Source organism: Bos javanicus, chromosome 6, assembly GCF_032452875.1.
Source record: "Bos javanicus breed banteng chromosome 6, ARS-OSU_banteng_1.0, whole genome shotgun sequence".
Classification (NCBI taxonomy): domain Eukaryota; kingdom Metazoa; phylum Chordata; class Mammalia; order Artiodactyla; family Bovidae; genus Bos; species Bos javanicus.
This window is the reverse complement of record NC_083873.1, coordinates 60956122-60982309: the sequence shown is the minus strand read 5'-3', so window position 1 is coordinate 60982309 and position 26188 is coordinate 60956122. Positions and strand designations below refer to the sequence as shown.

At 43.9% G+C, this 26188-nt stretch overlaps 1 protein-coding gene across 1 annotated transcript; it reads left to right on the top strand.

The window, feature by feature from the left end:
- The first annotated feature begins 503 nt into the window (after nucleotides 1–503).
- On the top strand, nucleotides 504–5511 carry PHOX2B (paired like homeobox 2B). The gene is made up of 3 exons (XM_061420024.1): nucleotides 504–1221; nucleotides 2081–2268; nucleotides 3256–5511. Exons 1-3 carry the CDS (start codon nucleotides 981–983, stop codon nucleotides 3772–3774), a joined length of 948 nt encoding a protein of 315 aa, XP_061276008.1. The 5' UTR covers nucleotides 504–980; the 3' UTR covers nucleotides 3775–5511.
- Nucleotides 5512–26188: the final 20677 nt, after the last annotated feature.

Sequence of the window (26188 nt, the reverse complement as noted above, 5' to 3'; positions counted from 1 at the left end):
CACTACTGCAGAAACACCCAGAAGTGAGCGCAAAGAAGCCATCAGTTGAGAATCCAGATGTTTCACATTCAAGAGCTTTACTCGGATGTTCTTTTGTTTTTTAAATGGCTGTGTAAGCAGAGTCTCTAGAAAAGCACATTAAACCGCGACAAGAAATGCAATTTATAAGATGCTTTCCCCCCCTTTACCAGGTGTATTTTAAAGAAATCCACTTAGCGTTCACAGAAACCCCCTTGGCCCACTTACTCTATGTTACAGGGCGCCTGAGTCTTGCCAATGTCCCAGTCTTTTATAACATTTCATGCACTTCAGGGGGTAGACTTGTTGTTAAATTGAGCGTGTAACGCTCTTACAAAACAGGTTTTCTATGACATCAAGGTTTCTTCTCCCTAACTGAGAAAGAGAGACAGAGAGAGGGAGAAGGAAGGGGGAAAACACACACACTATCTCAATTTATGCCTAAGGTATATGATCAGTTAAAAAGGCTTAAAAGCTCGGGGAAATTGGATCAGGGAGAATCGTCACCCAACTTTCATTATTTCCAAGTAGTGTGATTGAATTAAAGGGCAGGGAGCTGGTTAGAAGGGAGGATCAGGGGCTCAGTGCGTAATGGTGTGGTATTAAATTCTAATTAGAGATGCAGGAATCAATGATAGGGAGGTTGGACAGCTCAGTTCCCCAGTGCCAGCCCAATAGACGGATGAGTTATTGTCATGTAAAAAGCGCCAGCAATAAGACCAACCGCTTTGCTATTGTCCAAGTGGAAAGAGCCAAGTTTATTATGAGGACTATATGCTCTAGAGACCTCAGACAAGGCATCTCATAGGAGGCTTTTTCATAAAACTAGGCTCTGCTGGTAGTAAGGAGGCCAGTTTGGAGGCAGGCGTTGAGCTGTGCACATCTCCCCACTCCAGCCACCTTCTCCATACCCATCTTTTATTTCATTTTTCCACTTGGCTGAGCCATCCAGAGCCTTTTCAATGTATAAAATGGAATATTCTTACCTCAATTCCTCTGCCTACGAGTCCTGTATGGCCGGGATGGACACCTCGAGCTTGGCTTCAGCCTATGCTGACTTCAGTTCCTGCAGCCAGGCCAGTGGCTTCCAGTATAACCCGATAAGGACCACTTTTGGGGCCACGTCCGGCTGCCCGTCCCTCACGCCGGGATCCTGCAGCCTGGGCACCCTCAGGGACCACCAGAGCAGTCCGTACGCCGCAGGTAAGGACCGCCAGCTTTCTCCGCGGAGGAAGCTGCCTTTCCGCTTGTATATAGGAAGCCTTGATTGCATTTGAAAATGGAAATGTGTTTAGTATTTACCAAACGAAATTTGCTTACACAAATGAAAGAATTTATCACGTTAGAAGCGATTGCAGGGAGGGGTAATTCACTTACAGGGTTACACTATCCTAGTCACACCCGAACCGCCAACAAAATTATCTTAAGCTGCCAAAATGATAGGCATAATTTATTTACTTTGCGATGAGACGTAAAGCTTAGAAAATAATTAAATAACAAAGAGTAAAGCTCATTACTGGCAGTGTCTCTCTCTCTTTTTTAAAGAACCGACAGCGGCTCACACCTCTTTGCTGGTCATTTTTCTGATGATTTCTTTAATTCATTATTATTATTATTATTATTTTGCAGCGCTTTCCCCCAACTTTTGGGCCGGGTCAACTTTTGAGAATTAAAAAGTTTCCACAGTGGGAGTGTTTGGTAACTTCATCCCTGGCTTCCTAGTATTCCGATGGATGTTTTCGGAACTTTTTGCTCTCTAGCTTTCCCTCATCACAGTATTTCCCCGTCCCCGGACCTCAGCCGTCTCCAGCGCTCTATGGCAACCCACCCAAAGGCCGCTTGTGCGCGGAGGGACCCCACCTAAGCCTGGAGTTTGTGCCCCTGTTTCGGTGTATAACTAATTTGTTCGGGTCATCTCGCCAGCTCCTCTCGGCCACTCTCCCGCCCCGGTGTCGGCGGCGGCTCCAGTGCCACCTGACCTTGGAGTCCCCACATTCCGACTCCAGGGTCCGCACATTCCAGACCTTTTTGCTTATACTCTGTCCCCTCTGGTGTCCTCCAGTTCCTTACAAACTCTTCACGGACCACGGCGGCCTCAACGAGAAGCGCAAGCAGCGGCGCATCCGCACCACTTTCACGAGTGCGCAGCTCAAAGAGCTGGAGAGGGTCTTCGCGGAGACGCATTACCCTGACATCTACACCCGGGAGGAGCTAGCGCTGAAGATCGACCTCACCGAGGCGCGAGTCCAGGTACGCGCTCCCGGAAACCCACCCGGCTCTGCAGCACCGCGCGGGGCAGGGGTGCAGTGCGGGAGTGTGGGCGATCCTACTGAAGGCTTGCGTTCCCGGGCCTCCTCCGAGAGGCCAAGTTCGGAGGGTCTGTGTGCGCGAGGAAGGGCTAGGGAGCGCGTTCTTGGCTATAAATTCACGGCGTCAAAGTGTTTCTCACCCCATCTAGGGCTGTACCGGCATTCAGGAGCTATGGGAGAGGCATTTCGGGGGGTAGGAAGTGCCTTGGGGGAGGAATGCAGGCTTGGCTCCGTATTATAAGTATTCCGCCCCCTTCCCCCCAAATACCTCCAAACTCAAGAGCTTTTAACGGAGAGCTGTTGGCGCATAGGTATAAATTTTCCTGTGAACTGTGATTGCAGAAGATCCGCAAAGGGACTGGGATTCCATATAGTTTAAGATCCGCGCCTTACTCTAACCTTTCAGGGACGCAGGTGCACCCAAGAGCCGGCCGTGGTGCCTCTCCTGGTGAACCTACCTCCGCCCCCGCCACGTTAGCACCTCCAGGCTCAAAGGCCAGGATGGACAGCAGGCACCAAACCCAGAGACCCCCTCACCTGTCTACCAATCAAAGTTTAACTTGAGACCTGAGGCCTAGAGGTGATGGCGAATTTGGGATGGCTCAGAAAGTAGACTGAGGAAGGGTACTTTGCCAAAATAAGGTACCATCAAAATAAGGGCTTCTATTATAGGGCCTTTCGCGGACGTGCATCCTCTTTACCCCTCCTACAAGCTACTATTTCCAGGAAGTGCCCAAGTGGTCCTAAGAGTTTCTCGAAAGATGCACCAGTCAACCAGAGGGACAGCTTCAGTGGGCTGGATGTGCGCGGGAGTATCCACGGCGCGTGCAGTTTAAAACAATCTAGAATGGAACGTGGGCTGCCTTAACTGCTTTTCTTTTCTTCTTTTTCCCCCTGTTTCACTGTCTGTCTTCTCTTCTCGGGCCAGGTGTGGTTCCAGAACCGCCGCGCCAAGTTCCGCAAGCAAGAGCGCGCGGCAGCGGCGGCAGCGGCCGCGGCCAAGAACGGCTCTTCAGGAAAGAAGTCTGACTCTTCCCGGGACGACGAGAGCAAAGAGGCCAAGAGCACCGATCCGGACAGCACTGGGGGCCCGGGCCCCAACCCCAACCCCACTCCCAGCTGCGGGGCGAGTGGCGGCGGCGGCGGCGGCGGGCCCAGCCCCGCCGGAGCCCCGGGGGCGGCGGGACCAGGGGGTCCCGGAGGCGAGCCGGGCAAGAGCGGTGCGGCGGCGGCGGCAGCGGCAGCGGCGGCGGCAGCAGCGGCGGCGGCGGCGGCAGCGGCCGGAGGCCTGGCTGCGGCCGGGGGCCCTGGACAAGGCTGGGCTCCGGGCCCCGGCCCCATCACCTCCATCCCGGATTCGCTCGGGGGTCCCTTCGCCAGCGTCCTGTCTTCGCTCCAAAGACCCAACGGTGCCAAAGCCGCCTTAGTGAAGAGCAGTATGTTCTGATCTGGGATCTGCAGCGGCGGCGGCGGCGGGAGAGCCGGGTCCCCGCGGGCGAGTGGGTGAGCTGGGTAGGCCCAAGGCTATTGTCGCTGCTGCCGTGGCTTTTCCTTTGAGAGCCTAAAGTAATCTCGATAAAAATAAAGAGAAAACGGCGTCGCCCCCATTTCAAGCCCACTCCTACTCCCTTCCTTCACCCCCAAACAAAACGAAACACCTCCCTGGCTTCGCACCTGCCTCGGGGCTGCGCGCACGGACCAGGGGGCCCCGCTTGCTGCCCGGGAGGTGTGAGCGACGCGGCTTGGACTCGGGGAGGTGGGTGGAATCTCAGGGGGCTATGTCTGCGTGTCGGTGTGTGTCCGTCTCGGGGAGTGTGTGTCTGTGGCCCGAGCAGGTGACAGGGAGAAAGACGGCTGGGAGGCCACAACCAACTCAGTGACTTGCTTAGGGAAAGAGAAAAGTGAACAGAATTCCCCCAAATTAAAAAAAGAACGAAACAGGGAGGCAGTGACAATTAAAACAAAAACAAAAAAACCGAAAGGCTTTAAAATCCAAGGGAAAGAATACAAGGGGGAAGAGGGAAGCGGCAGCTGGCCCCATCTGAGGGCTCTGTCTCCGGAATTCCTAAATTCATCCGCACTCTCTGGACAGCACTGACTCCCCTGGGGCTCCTCTTCAGGGAGAGTAGGAAGGCCTTCCAGTCGACCCGTTTCCCCTCTTGTCCTTGGGTTCGGGCCGCTGCGGTGACGACTCGTGCAGACTGTTCCCGCGGCCAAGGTGACTGCCTCGCGCCCGCTTGCCTGCCCCAACCTCGTCAAACACCATCCCGCCAACTGCGCATCTGAACCCCTCAGCGTTCCAGTTCTCCTCCTGAGTCTCTGCAGCCTCTCGGCCCTGAAAGATGCCCTATCCATGAAATGCCTTTTCATCCGCGAACTCCGCAAACTTTGTCACGTATCTTTCAACTCTTCCCTTTTTTTCTCTCCTGACACCCCCGCCGGCATTTTCTTCCACCAGCTTTTACTGAACTTTTTGGCACTGCTTTGGATTGGAGTCAATTGCAGTCCACTCAGCTGGCTGCAGAGAAATCTACCCAGCAAGGAAAAGAGGCGCACACAAGTTTGCAGAAGTGTCTCTGCATTTCTGTTTGATCCGAAATGGACTCACATCCTGTATGGTGGATGGACTGTATATTGATGATTCCATTCTTCGCGCAGTTTAGACATCTCTGTTGGGATTTTTTGTTTATTTTTTAAATTTTATTTTAAAAGGCACAAACTATAGATATTAGTTGAATGTTGAGGCTTTAACTTTTTTGGTGTCTTTCTACAACTGTGTTCTGTGACTCAATTGTATCGTGTTAATATCAGTACAGCCCGTCTCCTCTATGTGACCGTATAATGTTTTTCTCTTCTTGTAGTCTCTATGGTGTGTCTTTATTGAATAATAAGGTTCTCACGGGTTCAATTCCTTTGTGTTTAGAGAGACCACGGTTCAGCCAATGGTATATATTTTTGTTATCAGGTGCATGTCTGTCTGATTTCTTTTTTCTTCTTGTTGGACTATGTTTGTGAACATAAGCGTCATAAGTTATGTTTCAGATTTTCAAATTTATTTATATGTGTTATAATGAATGCTTCTATTTAAAAGGGAAATATTTCTACATGTGCATATAGTTTTCCAAGAGTGTACCATTAACTTGATTGTTGATAATAAAAACAAAAAGCAAGTCTAGCAATTGAACTATTCTGACTTCTTCTTGATTCATTTTTGTTTGTGTTTAATTAATTTAAAATTATATTATAATGATAAGGGAGGGCAGATGAAATTGTAGAAAATATCTAGAAGCCTCTGCAGCTCTGGAAACCTAGGTAGGTTGGAGAATCTAAATTCATATGGCTAAATTCAGCCATTATAAAATTTAGTGCTTGGGATAGCAGGCAGGATTCTCCTGGTCCATTTTTCTTTCTTTCCCAGCCACAGAGCACAACAGAACAGGAGGGCATTGATAGAAGTATTCAGATTAGCGCCTGGACTGATATTCTGCGGACTCTGGTAGCAGAGAAGGCAGGGCTAAGCAGGATTCTGATTCTCAACTTTGAGAAGGACTTGAAAGCGCACTGCGCAGGCGCCTTCAGGACCAGTGGCATCTGGGGAGGGCCAGGTGGTCCCCAGGTGGCCCAGCCACCTTAAGCCCTGAAAACCAAACCACTGGCAACCAGGAATACCAGAGGGTCTTTGTGTGAGCGGGGAGAGCAGCTCTGCAATGTTAGTGTGTTTGGGGAATCTACAACAACTGGAATTAGCGAGCACTTGCCTGTACCAAATTGTGTTTTCTATGCGTTATCTCACCTACCTCTCAAAATAATATCAGGAAGCAGGTGTAACTCCTATCCTTAGTTTCTTTTAGACAGGTGAGGAAGCTGAGGTGACAGAAAGGTTAACTTGCTCACGTGGTCCTAGTTTACGAGTGATGGGGCCAGTCTTTGAACCCAGGATATCTGATTCCAGAGCCTGTCCATTAAACTACACCAGTGGTTCCCAAAGCGTGGTCCCTGGACCAGCAGACTCAGCATCACCTGGGAATTTATCAGATACACAAATTCTTAGATCCTATCTGAGACCTACAGAATCAGAAACCCAGCCATCTGTATTTTACAAGCCCTATAGAGAATGTGAGAACAACTGAACTACAGTATAATAAATCCAAATGGGAAGTTTCTAGAATCAGAACTACATTGGAAACAGGCCTGTTTGTGTGTAGACACTTCAATGACTCGCTTTTGGAAGGATATAATCGTCATCACAGATTCCAGATAGAATCTTGTCTCCTCTTTGGACTGTTTGGCTGGGCCGCCTTCTTCAAGTAGATGCTTGTGTGGATTTCTGGCAATTACCTTTCTGGCTGGACCTTATCAATAGATGAGTCAGCTCCCCCACATTTGATGGGAGGCCACAGTCTGCCTTCTCTGAGGATTAGCAGCTGATCTGGTTTGAATTTATCAGGGCCTCTCACCTCAAGCATCTAAATATGGTTTGCATCAGATCAGGCAGCTTTCACTTAAAAATTTGAAACCTTTGGGTCTTACTGCACTTCTAACAGTTTTTCTAAAAGACTTTTGAATAGTCCTTTTTTTTTAATTTGAATCTTAATGACCTTCAGTAAATTCTCCTAGACATCATTACATAAACAGTGGCATTAATTTTGATGGTCTAAAATGCCAGCATTTGCCAGACGCCTTAAATCCCAGTCTTTGATTGTAAATACACCTTAGAAGTTCTGGGAGAGGCCAAAAGAAGGGCCAAAATATGCTGACAAAAACCATATTTAAGACCCAGGTAACACAGTTCTGGACTTGGCCAGAGGAAAATTGGCTTTCCTCTGGCATTGAGGGACAGCAGGTGAGCCTCTGTGAGCTGATGCGCAGATCAGTGGGACAGGCATTCTGCAGAAGGCAAGACCAGGAGGGAGGAAGAAAACAAGCAGCAGAGAGAAGAAAGAAGAGAGATAGGGAAACAAGAGAAATAACAAATAACCAAATAAGATATTTTGGAAACCCCAGGGAGGGTCCTGGAAACCATTTCAGCTTTGAATAAACTTGGTAAATTTCCCCAAATTCCCTTCTCCTGGCCTTGACCTGCTTTAAGCACCGTATGTCAAGGACCAGGGAAACTTTGGAAAATGGCGAGGAGAACACGCTTCCATCTCTCCACCCCTACTCCGCACCAGTTTCCCAGAAGATTGTATTTTAAGTGTCCGGAGGCACCCAGCTTTTAGTATTTAAGATATCAGCTTCTTTTTTACTTTGGGTCACCTCTGCCTCTGGTCAAAGAAGCAGACTGTTGGGAGGCAAGTTTGTGATCAAATGCAGAATAATGCTCCTGTAATATGAAGGAGTCCAGTGGCAGGACACCGTGTCTCTTGCATTGTGTCATTTCCTTGGAGCCATGCACAGTGTGAACAAGCTCACTCTCACTTTTCCTCTCCTAAGGAATTTGCATTTTGGCTCATCAAGGCATCCTTTTTCCTGGCAACTCTGGGACCACATGTGACTTCACAAAACCTGCGTGAACCACTGCCAGACAGCCACCTCTGTGCCAAGTCTCCTTCACCATGGCCAAGTACTGGCAACCAGAGAGTGGTTTCAGAGGGGAGCCAATAAACCAGCAAAAAGTAGCTGTCTATTACCCAGATGCTTCTCTATGGCCACCTCTTGTCCTTAGGAAGATGGCCCCTGGGTAGATAGAGATGGTTCTCAATTCAGGAATTGAGGAACTCTGTGATCTTGGATAGCAAATAATTAATCCCTCTGAGTCTGACTCCTCAATCAGAAGTGTGAATAATAGTACAGATTTGTGAAGTTGTTGGGGGATTAAATAAGATATCCAATAAGTGTCTGGCATAGCAGGAAGTTTTCAGTAAATGTTAGGCATTATTTTTAAAATTATTTTATTATGTAACTCCTAGATTCTGTCTTGATCTCCCTAGCTCAGGCCTTAGCAGACTAAAAAGCATTCTCTGCTGTCTCTTAATTCAGTGGCCCAGAATGCGAGAGAATATGCAAAGATTGGAATTGGAGAACTTTGCTGAGGGTGACAGTTAACAGCCTAGAATCAGCCAAAGGCTGACAAGTAATAACTACTAATATTTATTGAGTGCTTATTATATGCCAGGCACTTTTAAGTTTTAAAGCACTCACTCCTCATATTCGATCCTACTGGAAAAGTGCTATTTCCATTTTTTTTCCTTAGGAGGAAACTGAGGCAAAGAGGGGTGAGGTAACATGCCCAGGTCACACAGCTGGTAGTAGCGCAGCAGGAGTTCAGCCCCTCCTGAACCTTTGCAGGCTCTGCAAGGGGAAGAATTCATTTTAGCCCCAAGGTCCTATACCGCTGGAGCCAGAAGGTGATCTCCTCTTGCAAAAGACTCCAAAGGGTAGATGAGAGTTAGAAAGGACATCAGGGGGAGCAGGATTGGGAGGAGAATCCCAACCAGATTCAGAATGAAGTCCAGGGCCTAAAAGGCAGCAGGCTTTAGGATCCCCAGGAGGAGAGAGAATGTTTTCTGCAAGGCAGAATAGCTTATAGTCCCTTTCTGGTAAGTAAATAAGGCAAGGAGTGGCCAGAGGCATGGCATATGAAAGGGGAAAGAACAGTTATATTGATGAACTGGGGAATTGTTGGTCAATGGATAGAATGGATGTCAGGAATAAATGTCAACCTCTAGGCTTATTTATCACCACCATGACAGACGGATGGTAAAAGTGGTAAAAGCCCACCTGAATCCTTGATTTTTGGAAAGCAAGTACAGTGTGAAGACCTGTGACTTCCTCAGGCCAAAGGCAGGTTAGCTGAAAATAGTCTGTGACCATGTCCCCATCACCACAGTAGACATTTTGGATCATGCTGGTCTTGGCTTAACTCAGGAGTTCTTAACCTTAGGTTCATGGATAGAATTCAAGGAAGATGAGAAAGGAATACATTTATATTTTCACTAATCTCTACCTGAAATTTATCATTTTTTTGATGATGAATGTAGGCAACAAAGCCACAGTATTATCAGTAATGGTACCTATGACTGTCACCAGTGAAATCACAGGTACTTTCATTTTGCATTAGACTTTTGGAGACTATCTCAATATGTCATTTGCATTCATCATTAATTTGAAATTATGGTAATTATTAAACCAACACCTAAAACTTTGTTATTTAATGTATTAATGAAGACACACATACATGCTTATACATTTTCATAATTTTATTTTAATTGGCTTCTTTGGTAATCCTATGCATTCTATTTTTTTTTTTTTTTGCATTTAAAAATGCTATCTTGAGAGGGGTTCATGGGCATCATCAGCTGCCAAGGGTTTTATGGCAAGTGCACACACATGTACACGTGCACACACATAAGCCAGAAGTTCCTGGCTAATTACTGACAGCAGGGTGTCCCATCCCTCTGCAAAATTCTGACTTTAAGAACCTCTTCTCAAGACCACACTGATCATAGCACACACCCTCTTCCAACAACACAGAGATGACTCTGCAAATGGACATCACCAGATGGTCAATATCAAAATCAGATTGATTATATTCTTTGCAGCTAAAAATGGAGAAGCTCTATACAGTCAGCAAAAACATAACATGGAGGTGACTGTGACTCAGATCATGAGTTCCTTATTGCAAAATTCAGGCTTAAATTGAAGAAAGTAGGAAGAAGAAAACACTTGACCATTTAGTTATGACCTAAATTAAATCCCTTATGATTATACAGTGGAGGTGATTAACAGATTCAAGGGATTAGATCTGGTAGACAGAGTGCCTGAAGAACTATGGACAGAAGTTCATAACATTGTACAGGAGGCAGTGACCAAAACCATCCCCAAGAAAAAGAAATGCAAGAAGGCAAAGTGGTTGTCTGAGGAGGGCTTACAAAGAGCTGAGAAAAGAAGAGAAGTAAAAGGCAAAGGAGAAAGGGAAAGACACACTCAACTGAATGCAGAATTCCAGAGAAGAGCAAGGAGAGATAAGAAAGCCTTCTTAAATGAACAGTGCAAAGAAATAGAGGAAAAGAATAGAATGGGAAAGACTAGAGATCTCTTCAAGAAAATTAGAGAGACCAAGGGAACATTCATGCAAAGATGGGCACAATAAAGGACAGAAATAGCAAGGACCTAACAGAAGCAGAAGAGATTAAGAAGAGATGGCAAGACTACACAGAAAGACTGTACAAAATAGGTCTTAATGACCCGGATAACTATGATGGTCTGGCATTCTGGAGTGTGAAGTCAAGAGGGCCTTAGGAAGCATTACTACGAACAAAGCTAGTGGAGGTGATAGAATTCCCAATGAGCTCCTTCAAATCCTAAAAGATGATGCTGTTAGGAAAATTCAGCAGTGGCCTGAATTGGCCTAGAGGTCTAGAAAAGGTGAGTTTTCACTCCAATCTCAAAGAAAGGAAATGACAAAGAATGTTCAAGCTACCCTACAATTGGGCTTATTCCATATGCTGGCAAAGTAATGCTCAAATACCTACCAGCTAGCCTTCAACAGTGTGTGAACCAAGAGCTTCCAGATATACAAGCTGAATTTAGAAATGGCAGAGGAACCAGAGATCAAATTGCCAACATCGGTTGGATCATAGAATAAGCAAGGAAATTCTAGAAGAAAATCTATTTCTGTTTCATTGACTATGCTAAAGCTTTTATCTGTGTGGATCACAGCAAACTCTGGAAAATTCTTAAGGAGATGGGAATAACAGACCAGCTTACCTGCCTCCTGAGAAACCTGTATGCAGGTCAAGAAGAAACAGAACTGGACATGGAACAATGGACTGGTTCAAAATTGGGAAAGGAGTATGTCAAGGCTGTATATTGTCACCCTGCTTATTTAACTAATATGCAGAGTACATCATGCAAAATGCTGGGCTGGGTGAATCTCAAGCTGGAATCAAGACTTCCAGGAAAAATATCAATAACTTCACATATGCAGATGATGGCAGGGCTTCCCTGGTGGCTCTGATGGTAAAGAATCTGCCTGCAATGCAGCATACCCAGGTTCAATCCCTAGGTCGGGAAGATCTCCTGGAGAAGGGCATGGCAACCCACTCCAGTATTCTTGCCTGGAGAATTCCATGGATAGAGGAGCCTGGCGGGCTCTAGTCCATTGGGTCACAAACAGGTGGGCATGACTGAGCAACTAAGCAGTGGCGAGCCGATGACACCACCCTTACGGCAGAAAGTGAAGAGGAACTGAAGAGCCTCTTGATGAGGGCAAAAGAGGAGAGTGAAAAAGCTGGCTTAAAACTCAACATCAAAAAATAAGATTATGGCCTCCAGTCCCATCGTGTCATGGTGAATAGATGGGATAAAAGTGAAAACTGTGGCAGATTTTATTTTCTTAGGCTCCAAAATCACTGTGGGAGCTGACTGCAGCCTTGAAATTAAAAGATGCTTGCTTCCTGGAAGGAAAGCTATGACAAACCTAGACAGCATATTGAAAAGCAGAGACATCACTTTACTAACAAAAGTCCATATAGTCCAGGCTATGGTTTTTCCAGTAGTCATGTACAGATGAGAGAGTTGGACCGTAAAGAAAGCTGAGAGCTTCCAAGAATTGATGCTTTTGAATTGTGGTGCTGGAGAAGACTGTTGAGAATCCCTTGGACAGCAAGGAGACCAAACCAGTTATTCCTAAAGGAAATCAACCCTAAATATTCATTGGAAGGCATTGATGCTGAAGCTGAAGCTCCAATACTTTGGCCACCTGATGTGAAGAGACCCTGATGCTGGGAAAGACTGAAGGCAGGAGGAGGAAGGGCTGACAGAGGACGAAATGGTTGGATGGCATCATCGACTCGATGGACATGAGTTTGAGCAAACTCCAGGACCAGTGAAGGACAGGGATGCCTGGTATGCTGCAGCCCATGGGGTCTCAAAGAGTCAGACGTGACTTAGCGGCTGAACAATAACAACCTCAAGACCAGAGCATCAGATGCCCCTTCAAGGGACAAAATAGAATAAAACTAGCCCCCAGAGCTGAACAAAGAAAGTTCCAGAATTTTACCAACCGCTGCTGGATGGGTGTGGCAGCATGAGAGAGTAGGAGGTGATTCAAAGTTTTCAGCAGGACCTGAATATCCTCATAATATGTACTATCTGCATGGGCCAGGTACTGTTCTGAGTACACCACAGAGCAGCCACCATTTTAAAAATGGTGCTTTCCTTCCATTACACTATTGAAATCCAAAGCCATTTGGTCACATGTACAAGTCACTGGTGGCTCAGATGGTAAAGTGTCTGCCTGCAATGCAGGAGACCTGGGTTCAGTCCCAGGGTTGGGAAGATCCCCTGCAGAAGGAAATGGCAACCCACTCCAGTACTCTTGCCTGGAAAATCCCATGGACAGAGGAGCCTGGTAGGCTACAGTCCATGGGGTCACAAAGAGTGGGACACGACTAAGAGACTCCACTTTCACTTTCGCTTTCAAGTCACACTACTAATAATGGTAGAATCAGGATTCAACCCACAGACCTATCTCTTAGCCAATATGCTAAAAAAAACTCTTTAAAAAATGAGAAAAGGAATTCTTCATTTGCCCAGTTATCACTCACTGCATCTTATGTCTGAACCTGAAGCTATTTAGTTTGTTAAAATACCCCAAGGCCAAGTGATTGAACAAGGATGTTACTTTAGCCTCATGTTTTATGTCAAAGACCTCCCTCTGGGGAAAGTCAGACATCAAGGGGGAAATAAAGGTTTCTTACCTGGACATAATTTCATTAGGGAACTGGATCCTGGATGGCTGTTTGCTATTTGTTCTCCAATGATTTAAGCGGCGATTCTCAGAACAGGAAGAGCCTGAGTGTAAAACTTAATTTCTTTAAGGCCCTAGTGGCATGGCCACCTCGGGCAAAAGTGTAGTGTAAACCTGGTTTGTCTGAGACAGATGATATTGTGCTTTTGGAGTATTTAGTACGTGCTAGATATTTGGCTGTTTTGCATTTACTATGTGTTACAATCTTTCAAAATTCCTAAGCTAGATATTATTATTCTCATTTTATAGGTAAAAAAATCCAAGTAACAGAGAGGCCAAGCAACTTGCTTAAGACCTCAGAGCTGGTAAGTGCCAGACCTGAGCTCTAAATCCATGTCTCTGATCCCAAAGCCCCAGTCTATCTCTAAGAGGTCCCAGAGTCCAGAAAAGTCACTGAGGCAACAGCCTAGAACCCAGCACTGCCCTTAGCCTGCCTGCTGACAGCCTAAGCCAATCTTAAGGATAGAGGGGGTTATGAAAATATTCTGGAATTTATAGTGGTGAGGGCTCTAGAAATTTGTGAATATACTAAACGCCACCAAATTGTATACTTTAAAAGAGTGAATTTTATATGAATCATATCTCAATTTTTTACTGAATAGATTTGACATGTAGCATTGCATTAATTTAAGGTATACAGCTGTGTTACTTTGATGCATTTATATATTGTACTATAATTGCTGATGCAGCAAAATTTACTGCTTTCTATAATTACAGTACATTATTATCTATATCCATTATACGATGCATTAGATCTCTATGACTCATTTACTATTCTTTACAAGTTTGTACACTTAAATAGTATGACTCTTATCTGCCCCCATTCCCTTGTAACCACCATTTCACTCTGTTTTTAACAGCTTTTACTTTTTTAGATTCCATATACAACACTGGAGTGGGTTGCCATTTCCTTCTCCAATGCATGAAAGTGAGAAGTGAAAGTGAAATCGCTCAGTCGTGTCCGACTCTTAGCGACCCCATGGACTGCAGCCCACCAGGCTCCTCGGTCCATGGGATTTTCCAGGCAAGAGTACTGGAGTGGGATGCCATTGCCTTCTCTGTGGTATCACACAGTACTTGTCTTTTTCTGTCTGACTTGTTTTGCTTAGCACAAAGTACTTAAGGTCCATCCATGTTGTCACAAATGGGGGGATATACTCTTTTCTCATAGCTGAATAATCTGTTGCATGTATGTCCCACATCTTTTTTGTACATTTACCCATTGATGGACATTTGGGTTTTTTCTTTATCATAGCTATTGTGAATAATGCTGCAATAAACATAAGAGTGCATCAGTCAGTCAGTTCAGTCGCTCAGTCGTGTCCGACTCTTTGGGACCCCATGAATCGCAGTACACCAGGCCTCCCTGTCCATCACCAACTCCCGGAGTTCACTCAAACTCACATCCATCGAGTCGGTGATGCCATCCAGCCATCTCATCCTCTGTCGTCCCCTTCTCTTCCTGCCCCCAATCTCTTCCAGCATCAGGGTCTTTTCCAATGAGTCAACTCTTCACATGAGGTGGCCAAAGTATTGGAGTTTCAGCTTCAACATCAGTCCTTCCAATGAACACCCAGGACTGATCTCCTTTAGGATGGAATGGTTGGATCTCCTTGTAGTCCAAGGGACTCTCAAGAGTCTTCTCCAGCACCACAGTTCAAAAGCATCAATTCTTTGGCGCTCAGCTTTCTTCACAGTCCAACTCTCACATCCATACATGACCACTGGAAAAACCAGAGCCTTGACTAGACGGACCTTTGTTGGCAAAGTAATGTCTCTGCTTTTTAGGAGTGCATATGTCTGGTCAAAATTCTGTTTTAATTTCTTGGGTGTATGCCTAGAAGTATAACTTCTAGATCATATGGTAGACCTATTTTTAATTTTTGAGACCCCTCCATATTTTCAATGCGTCCCCACTGAACATTTTCCTTTTCACCGCATCTTTGCTAGCACTTGCTGTCTCATGTCTTCTTAATGATAGCCATTCTAACAGTATGAGGTAATATCTCATGGTGGTTTTGATTTGCATTTCTCTGATGTTTGGAGATCTTGAGCATCTTTTCACATATCTATTGTCTATTTTGATGTCTTCTTTGGGAAAAAGAAAGCATTTTTAGTTATTCTGCCCTTAGTAAAATCAGATTGTTTGGAGTTTTTTGTTTATTTGTTATTAAGTTGACTGAGTTCTTTATGTATTTTAGATAATAACCCTTTATCTGATATATGATTTACAAAAAAATTTTCCCAGTCTATTGATTGTGTTTTCATTCTGTTAACTGTTTCCTTTGCTGTGTGGAAGATTCTGAGTTTGACGTAGTCCCATTTTTTTGACTTTTGCTTTAGTTCCTTGTGCTCTGGCCATCAGGTTCACCAAAACCAGTATGGGTGAGTTTCTTTCCTACATTTTCTTCTAGGAGTTTTGTGGTATCAGGCCTTATGCTAAAGTCCTTGATCCATTTGAGTTAAGGTTTGTGAATGGTGTGAGAAAGGGATCCAGTTTCATTGTTCTGCATGTGTTTCTCCAATTTCCCCAGCACAGTTTGTTGAAGAGACTACTCTCTCTCTCAGGCATTCCTGGCTCCCTTCTCAAATATTAGTGGATTGTATATGTTGAGACTTAATTCTGGTTGATGTGTCTACTTTTGTGTTGGTACCAAACTGTTTTTATTATTATGGTTTTGTAGTGTAGTTTGAAATCCTGAAGCATGATACCTCTGGCTTTTTCTTTCCTCAAAAAAATTTTTTTTAAGCAGAGAGTAATACAGGAAACCCATGTCATGTCTCCCTCTATGATGTCCTTGATTTTTTGCAGGTATAATTCGTATACATCTTTATCATAGTATACATCATAGTCTTAAACCACATCTTTATCATAGTATACATCATAGTCTTAAACCACAGCAACATAAATTAACAGAAGAGGGGAGAGAGTGAAAAATATTGCCATTTTCTTAAGCAATTATCCTTTTTCTAGGCTAATGAATGTATGTTCTCCAATACTGATTTTAAAACAAAGTGGACAAAAGATCCTTAAGGTGAAGCTTTACATTGTAATATTTTAAAAATTGTAATTGAATTAACTTGTTATTTATTTTTGGCTGTGCTGGGTCTTTGTTGCTGAGCATGGGCTTTCTCTGGTTGCAGCAGCGGGGGCTGCTCTTCATGTGGCAGTGCACAGGCTCCAGGTGTGGGGGCTCAGTAGTTGCAGCACGCAGCTTAGTGTCCCACCACATGTGGAATTTTCCCACAACAGGAATCGAACCTGTGTCCCCTGCATTGCAGGCAACCATCCCTATATTTAACTGTTTATTCAAAAAATCATGCATGGAAAGTTCTTTCTAGGGGCACTCTTGCCTGCTATTGAAGGAAAAGAAGTCAAATATAGAGGATATTTGAAAATGTCTGAGGGCATTCATTCACTTATGCTGAGATTTTCTTCAAGTTCATGGAAACACTTTAAACAAGTAATTTCTTGAAAATTCTTAAAAGCCCAAATTTTAGGTATACATTTATTAGCAGAAGTCAGGGTAGTTCGCCTAGAAAGTTGTTTCACGTTTTGTTGTAACATCTTTTGAGAAGTATTGACGATGCTAATGTATGAGTTTGCAAGAAGACATAAGTTGCATTTTGAGGGCTTGATTTTCTGGTTTTAAGACATTTGGGTCTTTTTGTCAACCCAGGATTCTCCTGCTCAGAAAGTGTCTACTTAAAACGAAAGAACCAAATCTAGATGATAGTCTTGTAGTTACTTTTTTTTTTTTTTTGGTGGGACTTCCTACAGCACTGTTAAGACTAGGATTGTCTAGGACTGGTTTCCATGTCATTCACACCTACTTGTTGAGAAAGTAGTCTGTGATAAGTAATAGAACCATATCTGAATAATTCAGTGATCTCAAAGTTTTAAAAAATTTCACAAGTAATACAACACGCACAAGGTAGAAAATCAGATGAGTTAAGCCTTAGTCAATGAAAAGTTTATCTTCTTCCTACCTCTGTCCCCTTAAAGTAACCAAACTTAGTAGTTTAATTTGTATCTTTCTTAAGAAGGTCAATATCCATAAGCACACAAAAGCTATTCCATTATACTTAATTTGTGTACTTTTTTTAAACTTAAGTATATCCTGAAGGTCGTTCCCTATCAAACCTGTTGATCTGCTCTATTTTTAATGGCTTCATAGTATTTGATTTCCAAAAAGGAATGCAACATGGTTCCTACACTCCTAATGTCACCTTGAATGGAAAGAAAGAATGTGACAATAGACTGCTAATGGCTGCTCATAAACATTTTTCTCTTCTTCCAGTTAATGAAAGAATCCCCTTGACTTTTTGACTGGCTGGGACATGGTCATTCAGATTGAAACTCCATTTTCCAGCCCTCTTGAACTTTGGCATGGCCATATACCTAAGTTCTAGTCAATGAGATGAGATCAGAAGGGATCTGTGCCAAAGCTGCTTGCTCTCAACTTCTTTCCCTTTTGCTGTAGGGATAGAACGTAGATATGGTGGAGAAACAGAAGGTGCCTGAGCCCAAGGACCACTTCTTAGAGTAGAACCCATCCTATCATCCTCTACCAACTCTTACAGAGAAACTATTCCACCAGCTATTGTTTGATCTGTGTTAAACAACTGAACCACTCTCTTGACAAATACGAGTTGTCCTTGAAGAGTTGCTATTTTGTGCTAAATGTTGAGTAGTATAGTGTAGTGTAGTGTTAGTTGCTCAGTCGTGTCCGACTCTGCGGCCCCACGGACTGTAGCCCACCAAGCTCCTCTGTCCATGGGATTTCCCAGGTAAGAATACTGGAATGGGTTGCCATTCCCTTCTCCAGGGAATCTTCCAGACCCAGGGATCAAACCCAGGTCTCTTGCATAGGAGGCAGATTCTTTACCGTCTGAGCCAATAGGGAAGCCAGGATTCACCAAATGGACTGCGGTGTGAGAATGGCATTCCAGGCTGTTACATGTACAAGGTTGGAGAAATATATGCTTTTTAAAAAGAGCCAGGAAATGGCAGATGGATTAGGTAATCCAGGTTTGCTGTCATCAAAGTCCATAATTGTTTCATAGTACCATTAGTATGATATTCATTTAAGGTTTTTATCCTCCTGGAAACTGTTGATGGACTTGGGTATTATCCACATGTGTTGCCTAATTTGTCATTTGCAGGGAAGTCCAAGAACAGGTTTTTCCAATGGAATGACATGAAAACCAATCGTAACCAATCCTAGTGCTAATCGTGCTGAAGGACAGTCCTCTAAAGGGAAAGTAACCACAGGGCTATTATCTAGGTATGGTTCCCTCCTTCTATGTAGAAACATTTTGAGCAAAACGTCCTGAATTGTTTTAAGGCTAAAAATCAGTTCCTCAAAATGCAACTCGTTTCTTCTTGCAAAAACATATATACAAGCATCATCTATACATCTCAAAACATCTTACATGGAAACATGAAACTACCTTCCCAAGAACTTGATTAGGTACCCAGTAAATAACCTCCTTGCAGCAGGTCTAGAAACATGCTTTACCTTCATGAAAAAGGAACCCTACTACTAACAGCCAATAATAATAATAGTAATAATAAAACAGCTTCTATTCAGGGCTTATCATATGCAGGAAACTGTGCTAAGCACTTTACATGCATTATCTCATTTATCTTGACAATAACCTCATGAGATGAGTACTATGATTATCCACATTTTAGAGATAAGGAAACCAGGACTCAAAAGAGGTTAAATATCTTGCTCAAGTTCCCACAGCTGGTAAGCAGCAGAACTGGAATTTGATTCAAGGAAGATCCCCTGGAGAAGGAAATGACAACTCACTCCATTTGTCTTGCCTGGGAAATTTCACGGACAGAGGAGCTGGTGGGCTATAGTCCATGGGGTTGCAAAAGATTTGGACACAATTTAGCGACTAAACAACAAAATAACAGGTCAGCCTGACTCCAGAGACCACTCTGCTTTACTGCACTGGATTATGCGCAGCACGCTTGTGTTCACTCATGCAGTAGAGCATAAAAGATTCCTCTCAAAGGACCCTCCTTCTGTAACGGTCTTAGCTGGACACAAGTCTGTATTTGTGCAGTTTTCTGTGTGATTAAATATTCGAGAGCATTTTTGTCCTGTGTATTCTAAACTACATCCTTCTGCCAGCTACTGTTTACTGAGTGCTGACCTCTGCCAGGGGCCTACTGGACCCAAGGAGCTGGAGGAGGAAGGCTTCCATGATGCTCTGGAAGTGGACAAGAGCCCATGGGGTCTGCCTCGGATGCTCCTCTCCTTGACCATCACTTCTCTTTCAGGCAGCCTTCCTCAGAGTCCAATTCACAAGAGCATCACCAGAAGCAGCCATTTGAGTTTAGGAGGTGGCCCCCAAAAGACAAAGATTGCATCATTAGGTCTTCCTTTATGACTTTCTTCTAGGAGTAGAGGGTCAGTGCCTCTTCCCCAGCTCAGTGCCCGTCTTGTCATTTCATTTTGCTAAATATGCAGTGGGTTGACTCAGGGTTGCGAGTACTCTAATCTGAGCCTGAGGATGTGTTGCAGTTGATAAAGGGATTGTATTTAACCAAAGCCCAACACTGTCCCAAGAAACTAAATGATGCCAGAATCTGCTGTTCTGTCCAATTGCATCAGAGAATGGGTTATTTCATTTAGTTCTCACAGCAACCTTAGCATGAGTGCTAAGTTGCTTCACTTGGGTCCCACTCTTTGTGACCCTATGAACTGTAGCCTGCCAGGCTCCTTTGTCCATGGGATTCTCCAGGCAAGAACACTGGAGTGGGTTGCCATGCCCTCCTCCAGGGGACCTTCTTGACCTAGGGATCGAACCAGCATCTCTTAACAGCTCCTGGATCGACAGGTCGGCTCTTACCACTAGCACCACCTTGCTGTTATTGCTCAGTTGCTCAGTCGTGTCTGACTTTGCGACCCCAGGACTCCATGCAGCACACCAGGCTTCCCTGTCCTTCACTGTCTCCTGGAGTTTGCTCAGACTCATGTCCATTGAGTCGATGATGCTGTCCAATCATTTCATCCTCTGTCAACTCTCTTCTCCTCATGTGCTCAATCTTTCCCAGCATCAGGATCTTTTCCAATGAGTCAGCTCTTTGCATCAGGTGGCCAAAGCATTGGAGCTTCAGTTTCAGCATCAGTGCTTCCACTGAATATTCTGGGTTGATTTCCTTTAGGATTGCCACTTGGGGAGCCTTATAGACAGGTTTTATTACTTCCATTTTCCAGATGTATAAACACAGGCTTGGAGGGGCATGCAAATTCTGCAGAAGATTGCTTCAGGAACAAGTGGTGAAAACTTAGCATTCAAAACCCCATGACCTTTATTCAGTGTTTCTGCTGCCTCCATTGAACCTAGGTTACTGGAGGAATATACGACATTTTTTGCCCCACTCCCTTTGACTATTTTAAGGAAAAGTGAAACTGAAAGTTGCTTAGTCCTGTCCGACTCTTTGCGACCCCGTGGACTACACAGTCCATGGAATTCTCCAGGCCAGAATACTGGAGTGGGTAGCCTTTCCTTTCTCCAGGGGATCTTCCCAACCCAGCGATTGAACCCAGGTCTCCTGCATTGCAGGTGGATTCTTTCCCAGCTGAGCCACCAGGGAAGCCCATTTTAAGGAAGGAAAACATGAAAATACCCTTGGCCTCCAGCCCCAGGTACTGCTGGGTGCAGAAACACATTCTGAGACTGGTTGTTACTGCTTGTTGCTGAACAAGAGCCCTGCAGGAGTTAAACTTCAGCTTGGAGGCTGCTCAGACCTGGAGGAGCCAGGCCAGACCCCAGAGTGTCAGAACGATCGGCCTTTTCTCTGCAGCAGGATCATTTCCAACCACAGTCAGGGGCGGCCCGGCCGAGGCATTAGCAAGCCTGCAACATCAGAATGGCCAGATCAATTCGCAGAAGCACTTCTAAGAGAAACAAATCAATAAGTTCCTTCCCCTAAAGATTGATAACATCATCAGGAAGCAACAGATGCATTTTAGGGCACAATACATGGTGCAGGGGAGGTGAGCTCCCTGTGCTACCCTTCTGTCTCTATAAGAGCAATTGTAAATCAGCAGCTGAACATCAGTGCCCGCGGCACCTGTCACAACAATAAAAGCTGACGGTATCAATGCACTTGGCAGGTTTCAAGGTGCCATCACATGCTTTGTCTCTTTCGATTAAGACCCTATAAGGGAAATGTTACCGTCTCCATTTCACGGATGACATTCAGTAAAACTAAACTGCCTAACCGGCTTAGAACTGAGTATTTATGACCAAGCCAAGACTTGAAGAATCTTCTGCCTTGCAACCTCATGTTCTGCATATTTGCCTAATGTTCTCCAAACTTCAATCACTTTTTACCACTTTCATGATGTTTTGAAACATCAGAGAACCTCCTGTGTAATTTTTCTGTGTCTTTTCACTAACCTAGTTTTCTTTATCTAAATAAACTTATAGTAAAAGGAAATTTCCTATCACTATTTTAAATAATAACAGTATGGCTTACTAGAAATAGAAATCATTAAAAACTGCAAGATTTTTAAAGGAAAAAAACCACAACTGCTTGTGTCTCAGCTTCACCAGTGGCACACAGACCTTACTTTGAGAATACAATATTATGCTTTAGACTTTTATGAGAAATATGCAGGGAATAATTTTAAGTTTGAAGGTCCTATAACATGAACTCTATTCAGATGAGCTGTGTTATTTTTTTGTCAAAATTGATAGAATAAAGTTCACTTTATCTCTAGAGTGATAAAAGATTTGAGGTTTTAGGGCAAAGAAAAGTTTTGTCTCCTCTTTCGCTTCCAGAGGGCTTACCCCTGGTCACTGACCAGGGGAATGGAGGTGTCAAAAAGGGTAAATAAACCAAGGTGGGTTTCCTGAAGCCAGAAGAATAGAGATGAAAAATTCCAAATAATACTACGTAAAGAAGTAAAAATCAGGTCAGTGTTTCAGTGTTCTGCGTATACAAAAGAGGAATTAACTAACCTTCCAATTAAAGTATCAAGAAAAGAGCAAGAATTGAATGGAAAACTATCTAACTTCTCCCCAGATATTACCCTATCATTTAAATTTGTTTAAGACCCATTTAAATCCTATTGTCTGTCCTGACTCCTAAGTGCTCTCCCCTACCTGTCCTCAGAAATGTATTAATTCCCACCCCTCGCATTATCTGGACCTGCCTTTAATTTAAAGGACCTGGCTTTAATCCTCACTGAAGTGGTTTGAGGCTCATTACCCTCCCCCAAGACCCCAGTGATGACCTGAGCCACCTAATCTGGTGCCTCCCTTCCAGGCTGGGCTTCCCTGGTGGCTCAGATGGTAAAGAATCTACCTGTAATGCGGGAGACCCAGGTTTGAATCCTAGGTTTGAATCCTAGGTCAGGGAGACCCCCTGGAGAAGGGAAGGGTGACACAGTCCAGTGTGCTTACCTGGAGAATTCCATGGACAGAGGAGCCTGGAGGGCTACAGTCCATGGAGTTGTAAAGAGTTGGACATGACTCTCTTTTCCCCTAATCTTCTAAATGTTACTCCCCAAAACATCTAATTTAAGAGGACATGTTTTATTTGTAACATTAGAACTTAACACTTGATTACATCCCTCCTTTTTCTCTAATGATTTCTTTCCACCACATTAGACTTCTCTGACAAAGTCCAGAAGACACTCAATGAACACTTGCTGATGGATCTGTAGAGTAGAGGGGTATTTTGCACCTCTGAGCAATACTAAAGAAATGCAGAAAAATTGTTTGCTGATTCATGAATTATGTATGGATTTCTACTTCTCTTCTGAAAGGTAATTCTTCAAAAACAAAGCTTACTCATCGATTACTTCCTTTTAGTAAGTGAAAATGTTGACTGAAATTCGGTTCTTGGTGTGAAACACAAGACTTTAGAAATTCAAATATACATTTAGGAAAGCATATATTTTCATCTATTAGCTGACAATGACTAAAGCAGAAGGCTCTTCTTAGAGCAATTACCAGTTTTGAAGAGTTTAAACTTCAGCATAATTCATGAGCAGGTTCATTTTTCTTCAAACATCAGTCTGGTTTTGGTATGAAATCAGCCCACACATGCCTTAAGTACATTCTACTTTACACTGCCTTTGCCTCACAAAGTCCGTATTTCATTGCAAATCCACTCTTTTACTCCACAAATGCTAAGTGTCGACGACTCCACGACTCGGGGCCAGGCATATTCTGAAAGACTGGGTCATTTGACACAAATGGTTGGCATCTCCAATATCACAGATCTTTGCTTTAATTCAGGCATAATCTGAAATGTTTAGTGTAGATGATTTTGTAAATTATATTATAGAATCTATGCAATATGCATCAAAAATTATGTACATCTGTCAGCTTTTGTTCCTCTTGACTTCAAATAGCAGTCCTCCACATCTGTATCTTGCTTCACATTAATAATTTCTTTCATGCAAGAAATCCTGCTGAATTCCTGCTTTTCGTGTGGAAAGCTGATTTGTGTGTGTGTGTGTGTGTATATATATATATATATATATATATATATATACATATTTACAAAATCACTGCAGATGGTGACTGCAGCCATGAAATTAAAAGACGCTTGCTCCTTGGAAGAAAAGCTGTGACCAACCTAGACAGCATACTAAAAAGCAGAGACATTACTTGACCAACAAAGGTCCATCTAGTCAAAGCTATGATTTTTCCAGTAGTCATGTATGGATGTGAAAGTGACTATGAAGAAAGCTGAGTGCCAAAGAATTGATGCTTTTGAACTGTGGTGTTGGAGAAGACTCTTGAGAGTCCCTTGGACTGCAAGGAGATCAAACCAGTCCACCCTAAAGGAAATCAGTCCTGAATATTCATTGGAAGGACTGATGCTGAAGCTGAAACTCCAATACTTTGGCCACCTGATAAAAAGAACTGACTCGTTTGGAAAGACCCTGATACTGGGAAAGATCGAAGGCGGAAGCAGAAGGGGATGACAGAGGATGAGATGGTTGGATGGCATCATCAACTCAATGGACATGAGTTTGAGTAAGTTCTGGGAGCTGGTGATGGACAGGGAGGCCTGGCATGCTGCAGTCCATGGGGTTGCAAATAGTCGGACATGACTGAGCGACTGAATTGAACTGAACTGTATATTAATATAACCTGATGGTGGTCCCACTACAAATTCCTGTGCGAGTGAGTACAGGGTTGGGGAGATGACTAGGTATAGAAGCATGGTGAAGATAGAGAACAAGAGGAGAAGAAATGAAAGAAACATGGGGACTTCCCTAATGGTGCAGTTCCTAAGACTCCACACTCCAAAGACAGAAGGCCCGGGTTTGATCCCTGGTCAGGGAACTAGGTCCCACATGCTACAACTAAAGTTCTCGAATGCCACAATTGAAAAAAAATCCCACATGTTTCACAAAGATCAAAGATCCCGCATGCTGCAATGAAGACCCAGTGCAGCCAAATAAATAAATAATTTTTTTTTAATTAAAAAAGAAACATGAATTTGCTTTTATTCATGCCTGCTGCATGCCTGGCATCCAGCATACCCTAGTTCACTCACCCCTCATAGTACTTTGTGGTAAATATTACCTCTCATTTTACAGCTGTGGAGATGGACTATACAGATTGTAATAAGGGAAGCAGTTTACAAACCTGTTTTTCCCACTATTCCAAGCGAGTACCAGGACCTTCTGGCCCCAAATCCAGTGTTCGTCCCACTCTATCACACCTGTAACCCATCAGGAAAAAGGATTTGATGGTTGGAAGATGTCTTTGGGTGGGCTGTCAATTAGATGAATTCTGGCTTTTCCAGTTCTTGGTTTCTTAAAGTCTTGTCTGCATTGTTTAGGACACATAACTTGGGCCTGTCTTCCCATGAGCTCAGATTCTTTCTCCTCTGGCAAAATGATCATCGCCCACAGGAGTCATATTCACTCATATTATGGGTCATGGAAATCTGACTCAACCTCAGGTTTTCTGTCCCTAAAGCAAGATTTCCAAAGTAAAATAAAGATGAGGTTCAGTAACCTCTGTCTATTGCAGAGGTTTTTATTTTGGAGTGGATTCAGTGACTGAAAAAGGCCACTGGATGTTAGACTTCTGGTCAGGGGTAATATTCAAATTATCAACAATCAGCCTCAGTTAAATGGGTTATCCAACAGACAGGGTCCCAACACTTCATGGCAAACAAATGGAGAAAAAGTGGAAACAGTGACAGATTTTCTTTTCTTGGGCTCTAAAATCACTGCGGACAGTGACTGTAGCCATGAAAATAAAAGACGCTTGCTCCTTGGAAGAAAAGTTATGACCAACCTAGACAGCGTATTAAAAGGCAGAGATATCACTTTGCTGACAAAGGTCCATATAGTCAAAGTTACGGTTTTTCCAGCAGTCGTGTACGGATGTGAAAGTTGGACGACAGAGAAGGCTGAGTGCCAAAGAACTGTTGCTTTCAAATTGTGATGCTAAAGAAGACTCTTGGGAGTCCCATTGGACAAGAAGGAGATCAAACCAGTGAAGCCTCAAGGAATTCAACCCTGAATATGCACTGGAAGGACTGATGCTGAAGCTGAAGCTCCAGTATTTTGGCCACCTGATGCAAAAAGCCAATTCATTGGAAAATACCCTGATACTGGGAAAGACTGAAGGCAGGATGAGAAGGGGGTGACAGAGGTTGAGATGGTTGGTGACATCACGACTCAATGGACATGAGTTTGAGCAAACTCTGGGAGATAGTGTAGGACAGGGAAGCCTGGCGTGCTGCAGTCCATGAGATCATGAACAGTTAGACATGACTTAGGACTAAACAACAAAAAAAGCAGATAGAGTCTCATCTCTTGGATCCCTCTCTGTGCCAGACATTAATCCTTTAGCTGCTGGATCATGGAAGAAGTCCGAGGGTCCCAGAAGAGGAGTTGGGATGGCCATATATGCAGGTAGGCATATAGGAGATCTTAGAGGACTGATTCTTTGCCAAATTGTACAGCTATATTTTGATACTTTAATAACCAGTGCAGACATATTGGTGCTTACTGAGTAATGGCCCTGCTTCTGGCCCTTGTCCCCACCTCAGAACTCCTGATCCCACTTCCCTCAGCAAATGACTTCACAGTACTGGGTT

What these genes read in the sequence shown, in the direction of transcription:
- PHOX2B (XM_061420024.1), top strand. Translation starts at nt 981, where the DNA reads ATGTATAAAATGGAATATTCTTACCTCAATTCCTCTGCCTACGAGTCC. An exon ending in GAGCAGTCCGTACGCCGCAG is followed by an intron (nt 1,222 to 2,080) that starts GTAAGGACCGCC and finishes GGTGTCCTCCAG; the next exon opens with TTCCTTACAAACTCTTCACG. An exon ending in TCACCGAGGCGCGAGTCCAG is followed by an intron (nt 2,269 to 3,255) that starts GTACGCGCTCCC and finishes TTCTCGGGCCAG; the next exon opens with GTGTGGTTCCAGAACCGCCG.